Source organism: Apodemus sylvaticus, chromosome 11 (genome assembly GCF_947179515.1).
Source record: "Apodemus sylvaticus chromosome 11, mApoSyl1.1, whole genome shotgun sequence".
Lineage (NCBI taxonomy): Eukaryota > Metazoa > Chordata > Mammalia > Rodentia > Muridae > Apodemus > Apodemus sylvaticus.
Genome location: NC_067482.1, coordinates 104987774 through 105004191, shown reverse-complemented (window position 1 = coordinate 105004191; position 16418 = coordinate 104987774). Strand labels below are relative to the sequence as shown.

The 16418-nt window shown below is 35.5% G+C and overlaps 1 protein-coding gene across 10 annotated transcripts in view; it reads right to left on the bottom strand.

Moving 5' to 3' along the window:
- The window catches only part of Ccdc88a (coiled-coil domain containing 88A), a 140694-nt gene that overhangs the window by 64489 nt on the left and 59787 nt on the right, over positions 1-16418 (bottom strand). For all 10 annotated transcript variants that reach the window (XM_052199652.1, XM_052199653.1, XM_052199650.1 and 7 more), the window contains exons 8-10: positions 6430-6602; positions 2307-2388; positions 384-542 (exon numbers count right to left, since the gene is read on the bottom strand). In XM_052199652.1, the coding sequence (XP_052055612.1) occupies positions 384-542; positions 2307-2388; positions 6430-6602 (414 nt within the window). The remainder of the gene's footprint in view (positions 1-383; positions 543-2306; positions 2389-6429; positions 6603-16418) is intronic.

Genomic DNA, 16418 nt, shown 5'->3' with positions numbered 1-16418 from the left:
CTTTGTATATACAAAGCCTTCATTGATCTCAATACACTAATACCTAAAAAAAAAGTGAAAAAACAAAAACAAAACAATAATCAGAAAAATATTTTCCATTATTTCTGGGAACAAGCTTGAAATTAATAGAGATAAATATTTTATTTTGAGTGTTAGAGATGATCTTCAAAAGTGTTCCACAGGTACAATGCTAAATTGTAGGAGTGGGGTGGGTGGTGTGTAAGAGTGTTCTAAAGGAATCATTAAACTTCATAATGTGGGAAGATATTTAAAATAAACACCTCAAAGAGCTTAATGTTACCTCTAAATTAAATTCCTTGTTTATAAAATGCATTTTGCAAATCTTAACACTTTAAAAAAGTACGAATAATTATGTAACATACCTCAACTCTTGCCTTATAAAATTCAATATCATGTAGTCTCTCTTTATATCTACTGAGTTCACTTTCAAGCTTATCAACTCTGACTGCTTTCTCTCGGAGGGCATCCAATTCATCTCGGTACATTCTAGCAGATCGAGCATCCGAAAGCAAATTCATGTTCTAAATATAAACATAAATATAAATAATGCCTTGAATATAAACTTTCCCTTTTAATCCATTCTTTGTCCAAATAACTTCATTAATTTAATAAAATGTAATAAATTAAATATTTTAAAAGAAAATTGTATAGTATATAAAGGATAATTGAAAAATGAAGACAAGCTAAGTCTTTTCCTTGAACCAAGTACAAAAGGGTTTTAAAAATGTTTATATACAATTTCTTACAAAATGGTCTCTATTAGCAATTTTTAAATGTATTGAAAATAAAGTTAACATCTAATTTATACAACATTCACAATTAAATTTAAATTTAAAAGTTAAATGGCTAATAATCATTAAGAACACTGCCTACTCTTCCAGAGGACCTGGTTCAATTCCTACCACCAAGATGGTGGGTTAAAAAACCATCTTAACTCCAGTTCCAGGGGATCTATTGCTTTCTTCTGGCCTCTGGGAGCACTGCACTCAAGTAGTACATAGGTATACATGCAGGCAAAGGATTCAGACACACAAAATTAATATATATATTTTAAAGGTAAAATACAAGATAATAAGTATATAGAAGAGCTAAGTGATATAAAATAAATCACTATTTTTAGAGAAATGTTTTTTATTCAAATATGTGACCTACTACACACATACTCCCACCCCCGTCTCTCTCTCTCACACACACACACACCACCTCTCTGTTATCAATAAGAGCCAGAGCACATGAGAAATAAAAATGATCACTTCTTGGCTCACTCATCCAGAATGGTCTCAATTTATAATCTTGTATATAAATCTTGACATCAAAATGGCAAGCTAAGTTAGTTAGGGAAGACCTAACTGTTGAGCCTTACTCCAATCCTTGGCATTTATGATCTACATACCCAAATGGAGAACAACAAAACAGTGATTAAAAGACATTTAATCACTTCTTTAAAAAACAAAAACAACCCCCAAACTGCTGTTACTAGCTTTTAAGATTTAACATGCTAATTAAATTATGGATTTTACTATGATATTTTAGTTTTTTTATTTGTTTGCATTTTTGTGACAGGATTTCTCTGTGTAGCCCAACCATCATGGAACTCACAGTAGACCAGGCTGGCCTGGAAATCACAGAGATCCATCTACCTCTGCCTCCCCAGTGCTGGGATAAAAGGCTTGTGCCCCTCCTGCCTAGTATGTTGTGACATTTTTAATACATGTTTATAATTTGACCATTTCACCAGTCTCTTTTACTCTTATACCCACCTACTCTATTCCCTTCTTCTTTATTGCTCAAAAAAATTCTTATTACCACTTGATTCAGGATGATGTAAAAAAGGGAGGCTAATGCATGAAAACATTCTATCTATCTATCTATCTATCTATCTATCTATCTATCTATCTAATCTTCAATTATATATATATATATATATAAAACCTAATATAATCACTATGGGGGAGCCAAAACCCATAAACAGATCAATTCATTGTTGATAGAGGAGCTTAGGTAATTCAGTGATAGAAGACAAATACATAAAAAAGAGGAACTACCCCAGTACAAAAGGACTACTTTGAATGTTGGAAAATTCTGAATAGTAAAGACAAAAGTCTAAAGACTTGATTTCTAGCTTTGGCTCTGCATTTTGATAAAAGTACTAAAAAGTTAACTGACTTTATGCAAATATATGAGGTAACTTGACTTAAAGTAGTGACATCCCGGTTATAAATTACAAGGAGGAAACTCAATTTCCAACTACTTCATGCTCCAGTATGAATGATCCATGTACAAACCTCTTGTTGCAGCCTCTTCAATTCCACTTCTATTTGCTCAAGTTCTTGTTTACAGTCCAGTAATTGCTCAGTCTTTTCTTCCCTTAAATGTCAAAAGATATTTATTAAAGAATACAAGTACTAGTTACAGAATCTGTGATCATCACATTAATATACTCAGGTGACCGTTTCATAACTGAGTGCTGCAAAGGCTCAGCAGTTAAGAGCAGTTGCTGTGCTTGCAGAGGGCCAGGGTTGGGTACCCAGCATCAACATGGCTGCTCACAACTGCCTGTAGCTCCATTCCCAGGGAACTCAATGCATTCTTCTAGCCTTTGCAGGTATTAGTACACAGTAATAACATATATACTTGCAGAGAAGCACTCATACACATAAAATAAAAATAAGTAAATCTTTGCTGGACACTTCCATTTAATCCCAGCGCTAAGGAGACAGAGGCAAATAAATCTCTGAGTTCAAGCTCAGCTTGTATGCAGCAATTTCCAGGATTTTACAGTAAAACAAAACAAAAACCAAAGTGAATGGAGTTATTAACCATAATTATAACACAGGGAGGGAATCAAGCAAGAAAAAGATACTATGGATACATGACTAGATGATATCAAACTTCCCATCCTATAGTTTATTATATACTTTCTTTTTTTAATTTTTATTCTTTAATCTTTTTTTACAGTCCAGCCATTATCTCCCTCCCAGTCCTCTGCCCTGACTATTCTTCATATTCTATTCATATTCACTTTCTATTTCATCTTTCCTACCCTTTCCCGCTTTCTTTCTTTGCCCTTTCCCACTCTGCATAATCAATAGCAATTAAGCATGAATGACTCTTTTTACCAAATACTGTGTATGAGTAGTTGTTCATAAGGAATTCCAAACTATTTTCTACATTTAAAATGGCCTAAAGGAAACCATACACGTACTAATTTGCCATACATATACCTAAAATCTCTACTTCATATTGTTTAACACATTGCAACATACATACATACACATACATAGATATACACATACATAGATATACACTGACAGAGGTCTCACAGTGTAATACTGGCTACCCAGGAACTCACTATGTGGACAAGCTGGCCTCACTCAGATCCATCTCTCTCTTCCTTTCAAGTGCTGAAGTTAAAGGTATGTACTACCATGCCCAGCAATATATCTAAATTTTTATTTATTCTTTCTCTTTGAACTGATTTATCTCTTATGTATCTCCATGAGAACTAGCCTTCTCAAAGTAAGCCAGTGCTTACTATTTTCTGCCTTCTGCTGTCTAATAATAGAATGCACGGCACAAAGTAGCCAACTTTTTTTTTTTTTTTTTGGATTTGGTTTTTTTTTGAGACAGGGTTTCTCTGTATAGCCCTGGCTGTCCTGGAACTCACTTTGTAGACCAGGCTGGCCTCGAACTCAGAAATCCGCCTGCCTCTGCCTCTCAGAGTGCTGGGATTACAGGCGTGTGCCACCACTGCCCGGCTCATAGCCAACTTTTATATATGCTCAAATGCTTCCCTGGATCCAAAACACACAAAATTTTTAATGGTAAAGGTATTCTGTTAGGTAAAAGAAATATACTTTATTAAGTAGGTTTCAGTTTTCAGTATAATGAATAATGCTTTATTTAGTGGAGTCATTATTAAAAAGCATGTATTATATGTCTGGAAATTACTTCTAAAAGGAAAATACAATCCTTAGAGTACTTGATATCTACTGCCAAACTGCCCGGCTAAGGGATTATTAACATCCAGCAGAGAATAAAGGTGCCTATATATGGCCAGCAAGATGGCACAACAGGTAAAGAGTGCTTGTTCTCCTGTGTGACAACCTGGGTTTGATCCCCAGGCTCCTCCCAGATGTCCTCTCATTTCCATAGACACTAGGATACATGTGCACCAGCATATGATGCACGAACACACTCAATAATTTTTTTCAAAAGGTGGCTATAAGAAGCCAAAATGTCATTATTATTTTTTATTTTTCAAATACTGAGACGTGCTACTTAAATGTCTTATTTGTAAATTATTAGCCCCTATATTTCCTATCCTGTTTATTCATTTGTTCAAGGAGGGTAGCTGAGTGTCACAATGTCCGGATGAAGTCAGAGGACAACATGAATGAGAAGGTTCTCTCCCTCCACCATGTAGGTTCTGACCAGACTCGGCTTGCCAGCTTAACAGCCAGCTTCATCTTGCTGGCGCTCTGATTCCTTAACTTTCTGTAAGTTATTGCTTTTGTCTTTAATACGACATCAGTTACATGCTACAACACAGAGGAACCTGGAAGACATCATACTAAACAAGAAGGCTATATAGTATATGTTTTATTTATATGAGTGTCAAAAACAGGCAAAACCATGAAAATATAAGAGATTAGCCTTATAAGGTCTGAGAGCAAAGAGGATAAACAAAGACACTTTTATTCAATTATTGTGGTTTTCCATGTAATGCACAACTTAAAATCATATTCAATTGTACACTTTATAAAATGATGGATTGTTAGATACTGAATTACATCTTAGTAAAAAAGTATTTTCTTTTTTAACAAAATAATCACTATATTAAAGAAATTTCAAAACATGGAATCAACTGTACCAGAAAGATCAAAAAAGTCTTCAGTAATATTAACTATGGTATAAAATGTTTAACTTATAAAGAATTATTTATTTCATCTAATCATAAGTTATGTTTCTACTATATAAATAAAAATCAATTACATTATTTGGTATCACTCATAAATAGCATGTATTAGTTACTAAATATTAGTAAAACTATTAGTAAATATTAGTAAAAAATAATATTCTAATTATTTATTTTAGTTTCCTTTAGGTTTAAAGTGATCTAGGCTTTTTTTTTTAAAAATCAAGATTTCTGCAGCTAATCTACTGCAGGAAATATCTATCCCCTTTATAACAAAAGAAACCCTTACTATATGCAGCCTTAAGAAATATACAAAAGAATACATGTTTAAAAATATTATATGGGATTTGATGAAATGTTAGTTACTGAATATATTTGTTGCATGCATCTGGTATCTTCATTCACTTAAAAATATACACTTACATTTTCAAAACATTACATGTGAAACCAATTTTTGTCAATCTTCTCAAGGTTGTTTGAATTTTTAATATATTCCAAGGCCAAATAAATTCCTTTTTGAAAATTAAATTCTAACATAATGCAAAATGTTAAATGAATTCACAGCCATCAGTACAATTCTAATTGCATGCTTCAGCTAAAGACTAGAGAAGATTGGGCTAAATTATATGGAAAGAACTAGTGTTCACTGTTTAGGCTATCCATTAACTGCCAGTCAAACTAATAACAGCAATCTCTTCCCTAATTTTCCTAGTGCAGCTGTTTATAGAATATCCTGGGCGTATTCACTTCAATAGATACATAATAATGCAGACATCCACAAATGAAAGCTGTATTTTTTTTGTTTTCAAAAATTTTTACAGCAGACTATTTAATGCTTTTTTACCTTGCATATCTATTTCACTTTTCTAAGTTACTTTAAATAATCAATAATAAAATATAAGGACTATACTGTGTATTTAAATTTAAAATGTAAATTCTGAAGCTCAAATTCCAAGAAAACAATTTTTAAAGAAAGAAAATACATAAATCAAAAATCTTTTGTTCTCCTTAAAGAATAAAATTCAAAACCTTCAGAAAAGATCAGTCATGCTTTTACTTCAACTTCACCCAAGAATGAATATGTAAAATTTATACCATATTTTCTGTAATGAACTTTGATAACTAAGTACAGTTTTTCAGTGCTAATAAATTCTGAATATTTTACTAAATAGATGACTGGCACTTCAATGACTTAATGTAGGCAATATATATAAAATTATTTTTGTAATATCATATGCCAATAATTCAGTCTTTGAAAACAACGTTGTCATTATTACTGAGTTTACACTTACTTTGTACCTCAGGATGCCCATAAACTGTTGAGATTCTCCTGCTTATACTTCTCGAGAACTGGGCTTATGGGCAAATTTTTCTCATTTTGACAAACACTAATAAAAAGTTAACAATTGGGGACAACTGGTCTATTGTCATACTGTTAAGGTCATCCTTGTGACCACATTATTTCAATGAATACTGAAAATCAGACTTACAGTTCCTGCCTAAGTCTTCGGATCTTGGCCTTAGCGTCAGCCAGTTCCACTGAGAGATGCTGCCGACTTTCTGTTCGCTTCATGCCTGGAGAACCACAGGGTGACTGTGCAGACGAAGTAGCATGGGGTAGAAAATGAACACCATCTCGCTCTTCAGAGAGTTCTACAATAGTCTAAGAATTAAAGGGGTAAACACAGAATCAGTTTAGTGTTCTACACATCAGTAACCTATACACAGTAACACTAATCACTACGTATTTTATTAAATAAAACTCACTGATCAAAAGCATCTCCACTTTGCCAAGTATGATAGTGGAAGCCCTTAAACCTGGCCCTTGGGAGGCAGAGACAGACACAGGTGGATCAATGTGAGTTTGAGACCAGCTGGGGCTAACTAGTGAGTTTGTCAGCCAGGCTATATCCAAAACAAACAACAATAACAAAAACATTTTAACTTTGTCATATTTGCTGATACTTTAAATTTTATTCAACAGCTCAAGCATGAGCTACTTAGCAATAACATTAAAATACATCAATACTTTCTTTTCTCTCCCTAGATTTTTTTTAATAAAAGAAATCATTTAAGATAAAATAATTAGATAATAACTGTTGGAAAGGCATAAAAGACACAGGAAAGAAAACCAAAGAGTCGCCTGTAATCCCAGCACTCTGGGAGGCAGAAGCAGGCGGATTTCTGAGTTTGAGGCCAGCCTGGTCTACAGAGTGAGTTCCAGGACAGCCAGGGCTGTACAGAAAAACCCTGTCTGAACAACAACAACAACAACAAAACAAAAAACAAAAACAAACAAAAAACCCCAAAGAGTAAATAGCCAGTAGCATAAGTGGGTATTTAATAAAAATTTGAACAGCTCAAAATAACCATTAAGCAAAAGGCAAATGAAAAACATTACCAACAGAAACCAAGGCAACGTGGCACCATCAGAACCCAGTTCTCCCACAACAAGACGACCTGGATACTCCCAACACACCAGAAAAGCAAGATTTGGATTTAAAATCACAGCTCATGATGCTGATAGAGGGCTTCAAGAAGGACATAAATAACTCCCTTAAAGAACTACAGGAGAACACAACAAAACAGGTGAAGGAATTGAACAAAACCATCCAGGATCTAAAAATGGAGGTAGAAACAATAAAGAAATCACAAAGGGTAACAACTGGACATAGAAAACCTAGGAAAGAAGTCAGGAGTCATAGATCCAAGCATCAACAACAGAATACAAGAGACAGAAGAGAGAATCTCAGGTGCAGAAGATACCATAGAAAACATTGACAAAAGAGTCAAAGAAAATGCAAAATACAAAAAGCTCCTGACCCAAAACATCCAGGAAATCCAGGACACAATGAAAAGACCAAACCTAAGGATTACAGGTATAGAAAAAAGTGAAGATTTCCATCTTAAAGGGCCAGTAAATGTCTTCAACAAAATTATAGAAGAAAATTTCCCTAACCTAAGGAAAGAGATACCCATGAACATACAAGAAGCCTATAGAACTCCAAATAGATTGGACCAGAAAAGAAATTCCTCCTGTCACATAATAATTAAAACTCAAAGAAAGAATATTAAAAGCAGAAAGAGAAAAATGTCAAGTAACATATAAAGGTAGACCTGTCAGAATTACACCAGACTTCTCACCAGAGACTATGAAAGTCAGAAGAGCCTGGGCAGATGTCATACAGACCCTAAGGGAACACGAATGCCAGCCCAGGCTGCTATATCTAGCATATCTCTCAATTACCCTAGATGGAAAAATGAAGGTATTCCATGATAAAAACAAATTTATACAATATCTTCCCACAAATCCAGCCCTTCAAATGATAATGAATGCAAAACACCAACAAAAGGAGGTAAACTACACACTAGAAAAAGCAAGAAATTAATCTTCTTTCAACAGACCCAAAAGAAGATTATGACACAAACATAAAAATTACATCAAAAATAGTAGGAAGCAACAACCCCTATTCCTTAATATCTCTTAACATCAATGGACTCAATTCCCCAGTGAAAAGACAAAGACTAACAGACTGGAAACGTAAACAGGACCCAACATTTTGCTGCATACAGGAAACACTGTCTCAGTGTCAAAGCCAAACACTACCTCAGAGTAAAAGGTTGGAAAACAGTTTTCCAAGCAAATGGTCCCAGGAAACAAGCTGGAGTAGCCATTCTAATATCCAATAAAATAGACTGTCAACCAAAAGTCATCAAAAAAGATAGAGAAGAACACTTCATACTCATCAAAGGAAAAATCCACCAAGAAGAACTCTCAATTCTGAATGTCTATGCTCCAAATAAAAGGGCACCCTCATTCTTAAAGGAAACTTTACTAAAGCTTAAAGCACAGATCGCACCCCACACAATAATTGTGGGTGACTTCAACACCACACTCTCCTCAATGGACAGATCAGGGAAACACAAACTAAACAGAGACACAGTGAAACTAACAGAAGTTTTGGACCAAATGGATTTAATAAATATCTATAGAACTTTTCACCCTAAATCAAAAGAATGTTCCTTCTCAGCACCTCATGGAACCTTCTCCAAAATCGATCATATAATTTGTCACAAAACAGACCTCAAAGGATATAAGAAGATCGAACTAATCCCATGCCTCCTATCAGATCACTATGGAGTAAGGGTGGTCTTCAATAGCAACAAAACAACAGAAAGCCCACATACACATGGAAGCTGAATAATGCTCTACTCAATGATACCTTGATCAAGGAAGAAATAAGGAAAGAAATCAAAACCTTTTTAGAATTTAATGAAAATGAAGGCACAACATATCCAAATTTATGGGACACAATGAAAGCAGTGCTAAGAAAAATTTATAGCCCTGAGTGCCTCCAAAAAGAAACTGGAGAGAGCAGCTTAAGGGCACACCTGAAAGCCCTGGAACAAAAAAAAAAAAAAAAGCTAATTCATCCAAGAGGAGTAAAAGACAGGAAATCCTCAAACTCAGGGCTGAAATCAACCAAGTTGAAACAGAAAGAACTATACAAAGAATCAACCAAACCAGGAGCTGGTTCTTTGAGAAAATCAACAAGATAGATAAACCTTTAGCCAGACTAACCAGAGGGCACAGAGGCATTACCCAAATTAATAAAATCAGAAATGAAAAGGGAGACATAACAACAGAAACTGTGGAAATTCAAAAAAAAAAAAAACATCAGATCCTACTATAAGAGCTTATATTGGAAAATATGGATGAAATGGACAATTTTCTAGACACATATCAGGTGCCATATTAAAACAAGATCAGATAAACCATCTAAATAGTCCATAAGTCGTTAGGAAATAGAAGCAGTTGTTAATAGTTTCCCAACCAAAAAAAGCCCAGGACCAGATGGGTTTAGAGGGTATTTCTATTAGATCTTCCAAGAAGAGCTAATACTAATACCTTCACACTATTCCACAAAATAGAAACACAAGGAACACTATCCAATTCATTCTATCAACATTTATACCTAAACCAAACAAAGACCAAACAAGGAAAGAGAACTTCAGGCCAATTTCCCTTATGAACATTGATGCAAAAATACACAATAAATTTCTGGCAAGAATGCATCAAAACAATAATTCACCATTACCAAGGAGGCTTCATCCCAGGGATGCAGGGATGGCTCAATATATGGAAATCCATTAATATAATCCACTACATAAACTCAAAGAAAAAAACCACATGGTCATTTCATTAGATGCTGAAAAAGCTTTTGACAAAATTCAGCATCCCTTCATGATAAAATTCTTGGAGAGATCAGGAATTCAAGGCCCATACCCAAACATAGTGAAAGCAATATACAGCAAGCCAGTAGCCAACATCAAACTAAATGGAGAGAAACTTGACTCAGTACCACTGAAATCGGGGACCAGACAAGGCTGCCCACTCTCTCCCTATGTATTCAATATAATTCTCTAAGTCCTAGCCAGAGCAATTAGACAACAAAAAGGAGGTCAACGATATACAAATTGGAAAGGAAGAAGTCAAAATATCAATATTTCCAGTTGATATGATAATATACTTAAGCGACCCCAAAAATTCCACCAGAGAACTCCTGAAGCTGATAAACAACTTCAGCAAAGTGGTCAGATATAAAATTAACTCAAATCAGTAGCCTTCCTCTACTCAAAGGATGAACAAGCTGAGAAAGAAATTAGGGAAATGAAACCCTTCACAATAGTCACAAGTAATATTACATACCTTGGTGTGACTCTAACCAAGTGAAAGATCTATATGAGAAAAACTTCAAGTCTCTGAAGAAAGAAATTGAAGATGATCTCAGAAGACGGAAAGAACTCCCATGCTCAAGGATTGGCAGAATTAATATAGTAAAAATGGCCATCTTTCCGAAAGCAATGTACAGATTCAATGCAATCAATCCTCATCAAAATTCCAAATCAATTCTTCATATAGCTAGAAAGAGCAATCTGCAAATTCATCTGGAATAACATAAAACCTGGAATAGGGAAATCTATTCTCCACAACAAAAGATCACCATCCCTGACCTCAAGCTCTACTACAGAGCGATAGTGATAAAACCTGTATATATGGTATTGGTACAGAGACAGTCAGGAAGATCAATGGAATAGAATTGAAGATACAGAAATGAACCCACATACCTATGGTCACTTGATATTTGACAAAGAAGCTAAAATCATCCAGTGGCAAAAACACAGCATTTTTAACAAATGCTGCTCGATCAACTGGAGGTCAGCATATAGAAGAATGCAAATTGATCAATACTTACCCCTTGTAGAAAGCTCAAGTCCAAATGGATCAAGTACCACCTCCACATAAAACCAGACACACTGAAGTGTATAGAAAAGAAAGTGGGAAGAGCCTTGAGCATATATGGGTGCAGGGGAAAATTTCCTAAATAGAACGCTAGTGGCTTATGCTCTAAGAACAAGAATTGACAAATGGGACCTCATAAAACTACAAAGCTTCTGTAAGGCAAAGGACACTGTCAATAGGACAAAATGGCAACCAACAGATTGGAAAAAGACCTTTACCAAACCCTACATCCCACAGAGGGCTAATATCCAATATATTCAAAGAATTCAAGAAGTTAGTCTCCAGAGAGTCAAATAACCCTATTAAAAAATGAGGTACAGAGCTAGACAAAAATTCTCAGCTGAAGAAACTTGAATGGCTGTGAAGCACCTAAAGAAATGTTCATGTGAGAATTCTTTGTTTAACTCTGTACCCCATTTTTTAATAGGGTTGTTTGGTTTTCTGGAGTCTAACTTCTTGAGTTCTTTATATATATTGGATATTAGCCCTCTATCTGATGTAGGATTGGTGAAGATCTTTTCCCAATTTGTTGGTTGCCGATTTGTCCTCTTGATGGTGTCCTTTGCCTTACAGAAACTTTGTAATTTTATGAGGTCCCATTTGTCAATTCTTGCTCTTAGAGCATATGCTATTGGTGTTCTGTTCAGAAACTTTCTCCCTGTACCGATGTCCTCAAGGGTCTTCCCCAGTTTCTTTTCTATTAGCTTCAGAGTGTCTGGCTTTATGTGGAGGTCCTTGATCCATTTGGATTTGAGCTTAGTACAAGGAGACAAGGATGGATCAATTCGCATTCTTCTGCATGCTGACCTCCAGTTGAACCAGCACCATTTGTTGAAAAGGCTATCTTTTTTCCATTGGATGTTTTCAGCCTCTTTGTCGAGGATCAAGTGGCCATAGGTGTGTGGGTTCATTTCTGGATCTTCAATCCTGTTCCATTGATCCTCCTGTCTGTCACTGTACCAATACCATGCAGTTTTTAACACTATTGCTCTGTAGTATTGCTTGAGGTCAGGGATACTGACTCCCCCAGATTTGGCGGAGAAGCATCTTAAAAAATGCTCAACTTCATTAGTCATTAGGGAAATGCAAATCAAAACAACCCTAAGATTTCATCTTACACCAGTCAGAATGGCTAAGATTAAAAATTCAGGAGACAGCAGGTGTTGGAGAGGGTGTGGAGAAAGAGGAACACTCCTCCACTGCTGGTGGAGTTGCAAATTGGTACAACCACTCTGGAAATCAGTCTGGCGGTTCCTCCGAAAACTGGGCACCTCACTTCCAGAAGATCCTGCTATACCACTCCTGGGCATATATCCAGAAGACTCCCCACCATGTAATAAGGATACATGTTCTACTATGTTCATAGCAGCCCTATTTATAATTGCCAGATGCTGGAAAGAACCCAGGTATCCCTCAACAGAAGAGTGTATGCAAAAAATGTGGTATATCTACACAATGGAGTACTATTCAGCCATTAGAAACAATGAATTCATGAAATTCTTAGGCAAATGGATGGAGCTAGAGAATATCATACTAAGTGAGGTAACCCAGACTCAAAAGGTGAATCATGGTATGCACTCACTAATAAGTGGATATTAACCTAGAAAACTGGAATACCCAAAACATAATCCACACATCAAATGAGGTACAAGAAGAAAGGAGGAGTGGCCCCTGGTTCTGGAAAGACTCAGTGAAACAGTATTCAGCAAAACCAGAACGGGGAAGTGGGAAGGGGTGGATGGGAGGACAGGGGAAGAGAAGGGGGCTTACGGGACTTTCGGGGAGTGGGGGGGCTAGAAAAGGGGAAATCATTTGAAATGTAAATAAATTATATCGAATAAAAAAAAAGAAAGAATATATCTAAAAAAAAAAAGAAAGAAAGAAATGTTCAGCATCCTTCGTTATCAGGGACATGCAAATCAAAACAACCATGAGATTCTACCTCACAGTAGTCAGAATGGCTAAGATGAAAAACTCAGGGGACAGCAGATGCTGGAGAAGATGTGGAGAAAGAGGAACACTTTTCCATTGCTGGTGGAATTGCAAGCTGGTAAAACCATTCTGGAAATCAGTATGGTGGTTCCTCAGAAAATTAGACATAGCACTACCTGAGGACCCAGCTATACCACTTCTGGGCATATACCCAGAAGATGCTCCAACATGTAATAAGGACACATGCTCCGCTATGTTCATAGCAGCCTTATTTATAATAGCCATAAGATAGAAAGAACCTAGATGTACTTCAACAGAGGAATAGATATAGAAAATGTCTTATATCTACACAATGGAGTACTATTCAGCTATTAAAAACAATGAATTCATGAAATTCTTAGGCAAATGGATGGAACTAGAAAGTGTCATCTTGAGTGAGGCAACCCAGTCACAAAAGAACACACATTGTATGTACTCACTGATAAGTGGATATTAGCCCAGAAGCTCAAAATAAACAAGTTACAATTCACAGAGCACAGGAAGCTCAAGAAGAAGGAAGACCAAAGTGTGGGTGCTTTGGTTTTTCTGAGAAAGGGAACAAAATACTCACAGGAGCAATTGTGGTGAAAAAGTGTGGATCAGAAATTGAAAGAAGGGCCACCCAGAGACTGCCCTACCTGGGGATTCGTCCTATAAAGTCACCAAACCCCGACTGTATTATGGATGACAAGGACTGCTTGCCGAAAGGAGCCTGTTATGGTTGTCTCCAGAGGGGCCCTGCCAGAGAGTTACAGATACAGAGGCAGATGCTAGCAGCCAACCATTGGGCTGAGTGTGGGGTCCCCAATGGAGGAGCTGGAGGGAGGGCTGGAGGAGCTGAAGGGGTTTACAGCCCCATGGGAAAAATGACATGTCCGCCAACCAGATGCCCCAGGACTCCCAGGGACTAAACCATTAACCAAGGGGTACACATGGTTCCAGCCAAAAGTGTGGCAGAGGAAGGCCAGCAGGAGGAGGAGAGGTCCTTGGTCCTATGAAAGCTCGATAGATATCCCAGCGTGGGAAAATCAAGAGGGCTAGGTTGGAATGGGTTGGGTGGAGGGGCGTCTTCTTGGAGAAAACTGTTTTCCATCCAAAATATACTCCTCAATATAGGATTTTCAATATCTTTCCTATATTTTTCCTTCCTGTTTTTCAAAGATATGTGTGTACACAGCTTTTTCTACGTAAACACATAAAATTCCTTCCCTGTGACTGACTTTCCACGTTCTTGACACATACTTATCTCCCACCCTGAAGCACATCCCAATTTCCCCATCTCTTTTGACAATGCCCGTTTTCTCCATAGTGGATGAAGTCTCTACAGAGTGGGCAAAGGTTCCTAGAGAGTCAACATTTTTTTCATTTTTCTATTTTCTTAAATACCTTTACTTTTCTTAACATTTCCTGACTTTAATGTCAGTATTATATTTAATTCATTAATATATATTAGTGATATATAAGTATAAAATTAATATTTAATAACAGTATTATAATAAACAAATAATATTTAGTATTTGATTCCTACACAAACATATTAGTACTTAGTTAATAGTAGACTTTATTTCTACTTGCAAATAATGAAGACTTTTCCCTCAATAAACCAGAAATATTCTTTGTTACTCCTTCATTTTATTTTTTCATCTAGCACAAGAAAAAGTAGTAAAAAAAATTTAACTAATTAATATACAAGTAATGCAGAACAAGGAAAAGAATATAGCTGTCCATGGTGGTGTAAACCAATAATCAACTGGTCAGGGCAGCCTGGGGCTATACTTTATTAAACACAGTCAAAATATAATGTAATAATATGCAAATAGGACACAATGTTCTGATTAAAGCAAGGTTTTCTTTAAAATGGTTTACTTTTACCAATATTTACAAGTAAATTGGCTTAAGATTTTGTTTTATTAAGGTAATTTCTTGTGAGTTCCATAGAAATTTAGGTTTTTATTATTTAGAGAAAATAATTCTTTTTTTCCTTAAAGATTTATTATTATATCTAAGTACACTGTAGCTATCTTCAAACACACCAGAAGAGGGCGTCATATCCCATTACAGAAGGTTGTGAGACACCACGTGGTTGCTGGGATTTGAACTCAGGACCTTCAGAAGAACAGTCAGTGTTCTTAACCTCTGAGCTATCTCTCCATCCCTGAGAAAATAATTCTTAAAAGGGATTTCAATTTTAATCCTGTTTTAAAATCTTTAAAATTGGTTGAACATACATGAATTATATTTGCTACCTTTCTATCTCATACTTACATAACTGTACCTATATATTTATAGATGTATCTGTGTCTGAGGCTTAATAAGCTTTGCTATGACATTATGGAAATTTGTCATTAGAGGGACATAAGTGTAATATATCCAAAGATAAAAAGTAAGTGCTCTTTTTATATAATATGCATTGTATCTAGATCTTAAACAGTCATAAAGCTCTGGGTTTTCCTGTCAGTCCTATTCATCACCATTCAGCTAACAGGACTGCATCATCTGCTTAGCTATCTGAAACATGGTCTAAATACATTTGCTTTCATTAAATAAATGTTTTTCCTATTGTATATGTGAGATGCACTTGTTCAAGAAGTACAAGTTATTTTTAGTGACTATGACTGTTTTTGAAACTTGTAAGAGGTCTAAACCTATAATGAATCCAAATTTCTCTTTGATAGTTAAACTAAGTACACAAAAATCTTATATTGCTGGCCTGGCTTCTTCCTTTGTTCCTCCACCATACATTTTTCCTAAATTACAAATTTTAGAATACCAAGTTTGTATCAACTAGACTAAAATTATTAGTAATGATAAATTTTTCAGACTTAGGTATTTTACCAATTATATTATAACCATCATATTGCATATAAATAAACATACCTGAATATTTTAAACTTTGAGCAGTTTAAATGATGAGTCCTGATGATAATAATAATGTATGCAATAAAACTAATGAAACTGTTTTGTGAATTGCTAAACTTTCTTTGGTTGTAACTGTTTCTGTTGATAATTTTTATGAGTACAGCTTTTAAGGTACCTGAGTAATATTCAAGATACTAAATTTTATCTCATCAAATACAGATGAGATAAAAATAAGTTTAAAAATGGATTCCAGGTAAACTCAGCTTAAGGGCTTTCCTCTAAATCTGTCAGCTGCTTAAATTTGACAAGAAGGTCTCTGAGGCAGCCCTGGTTGCTCACACCTAA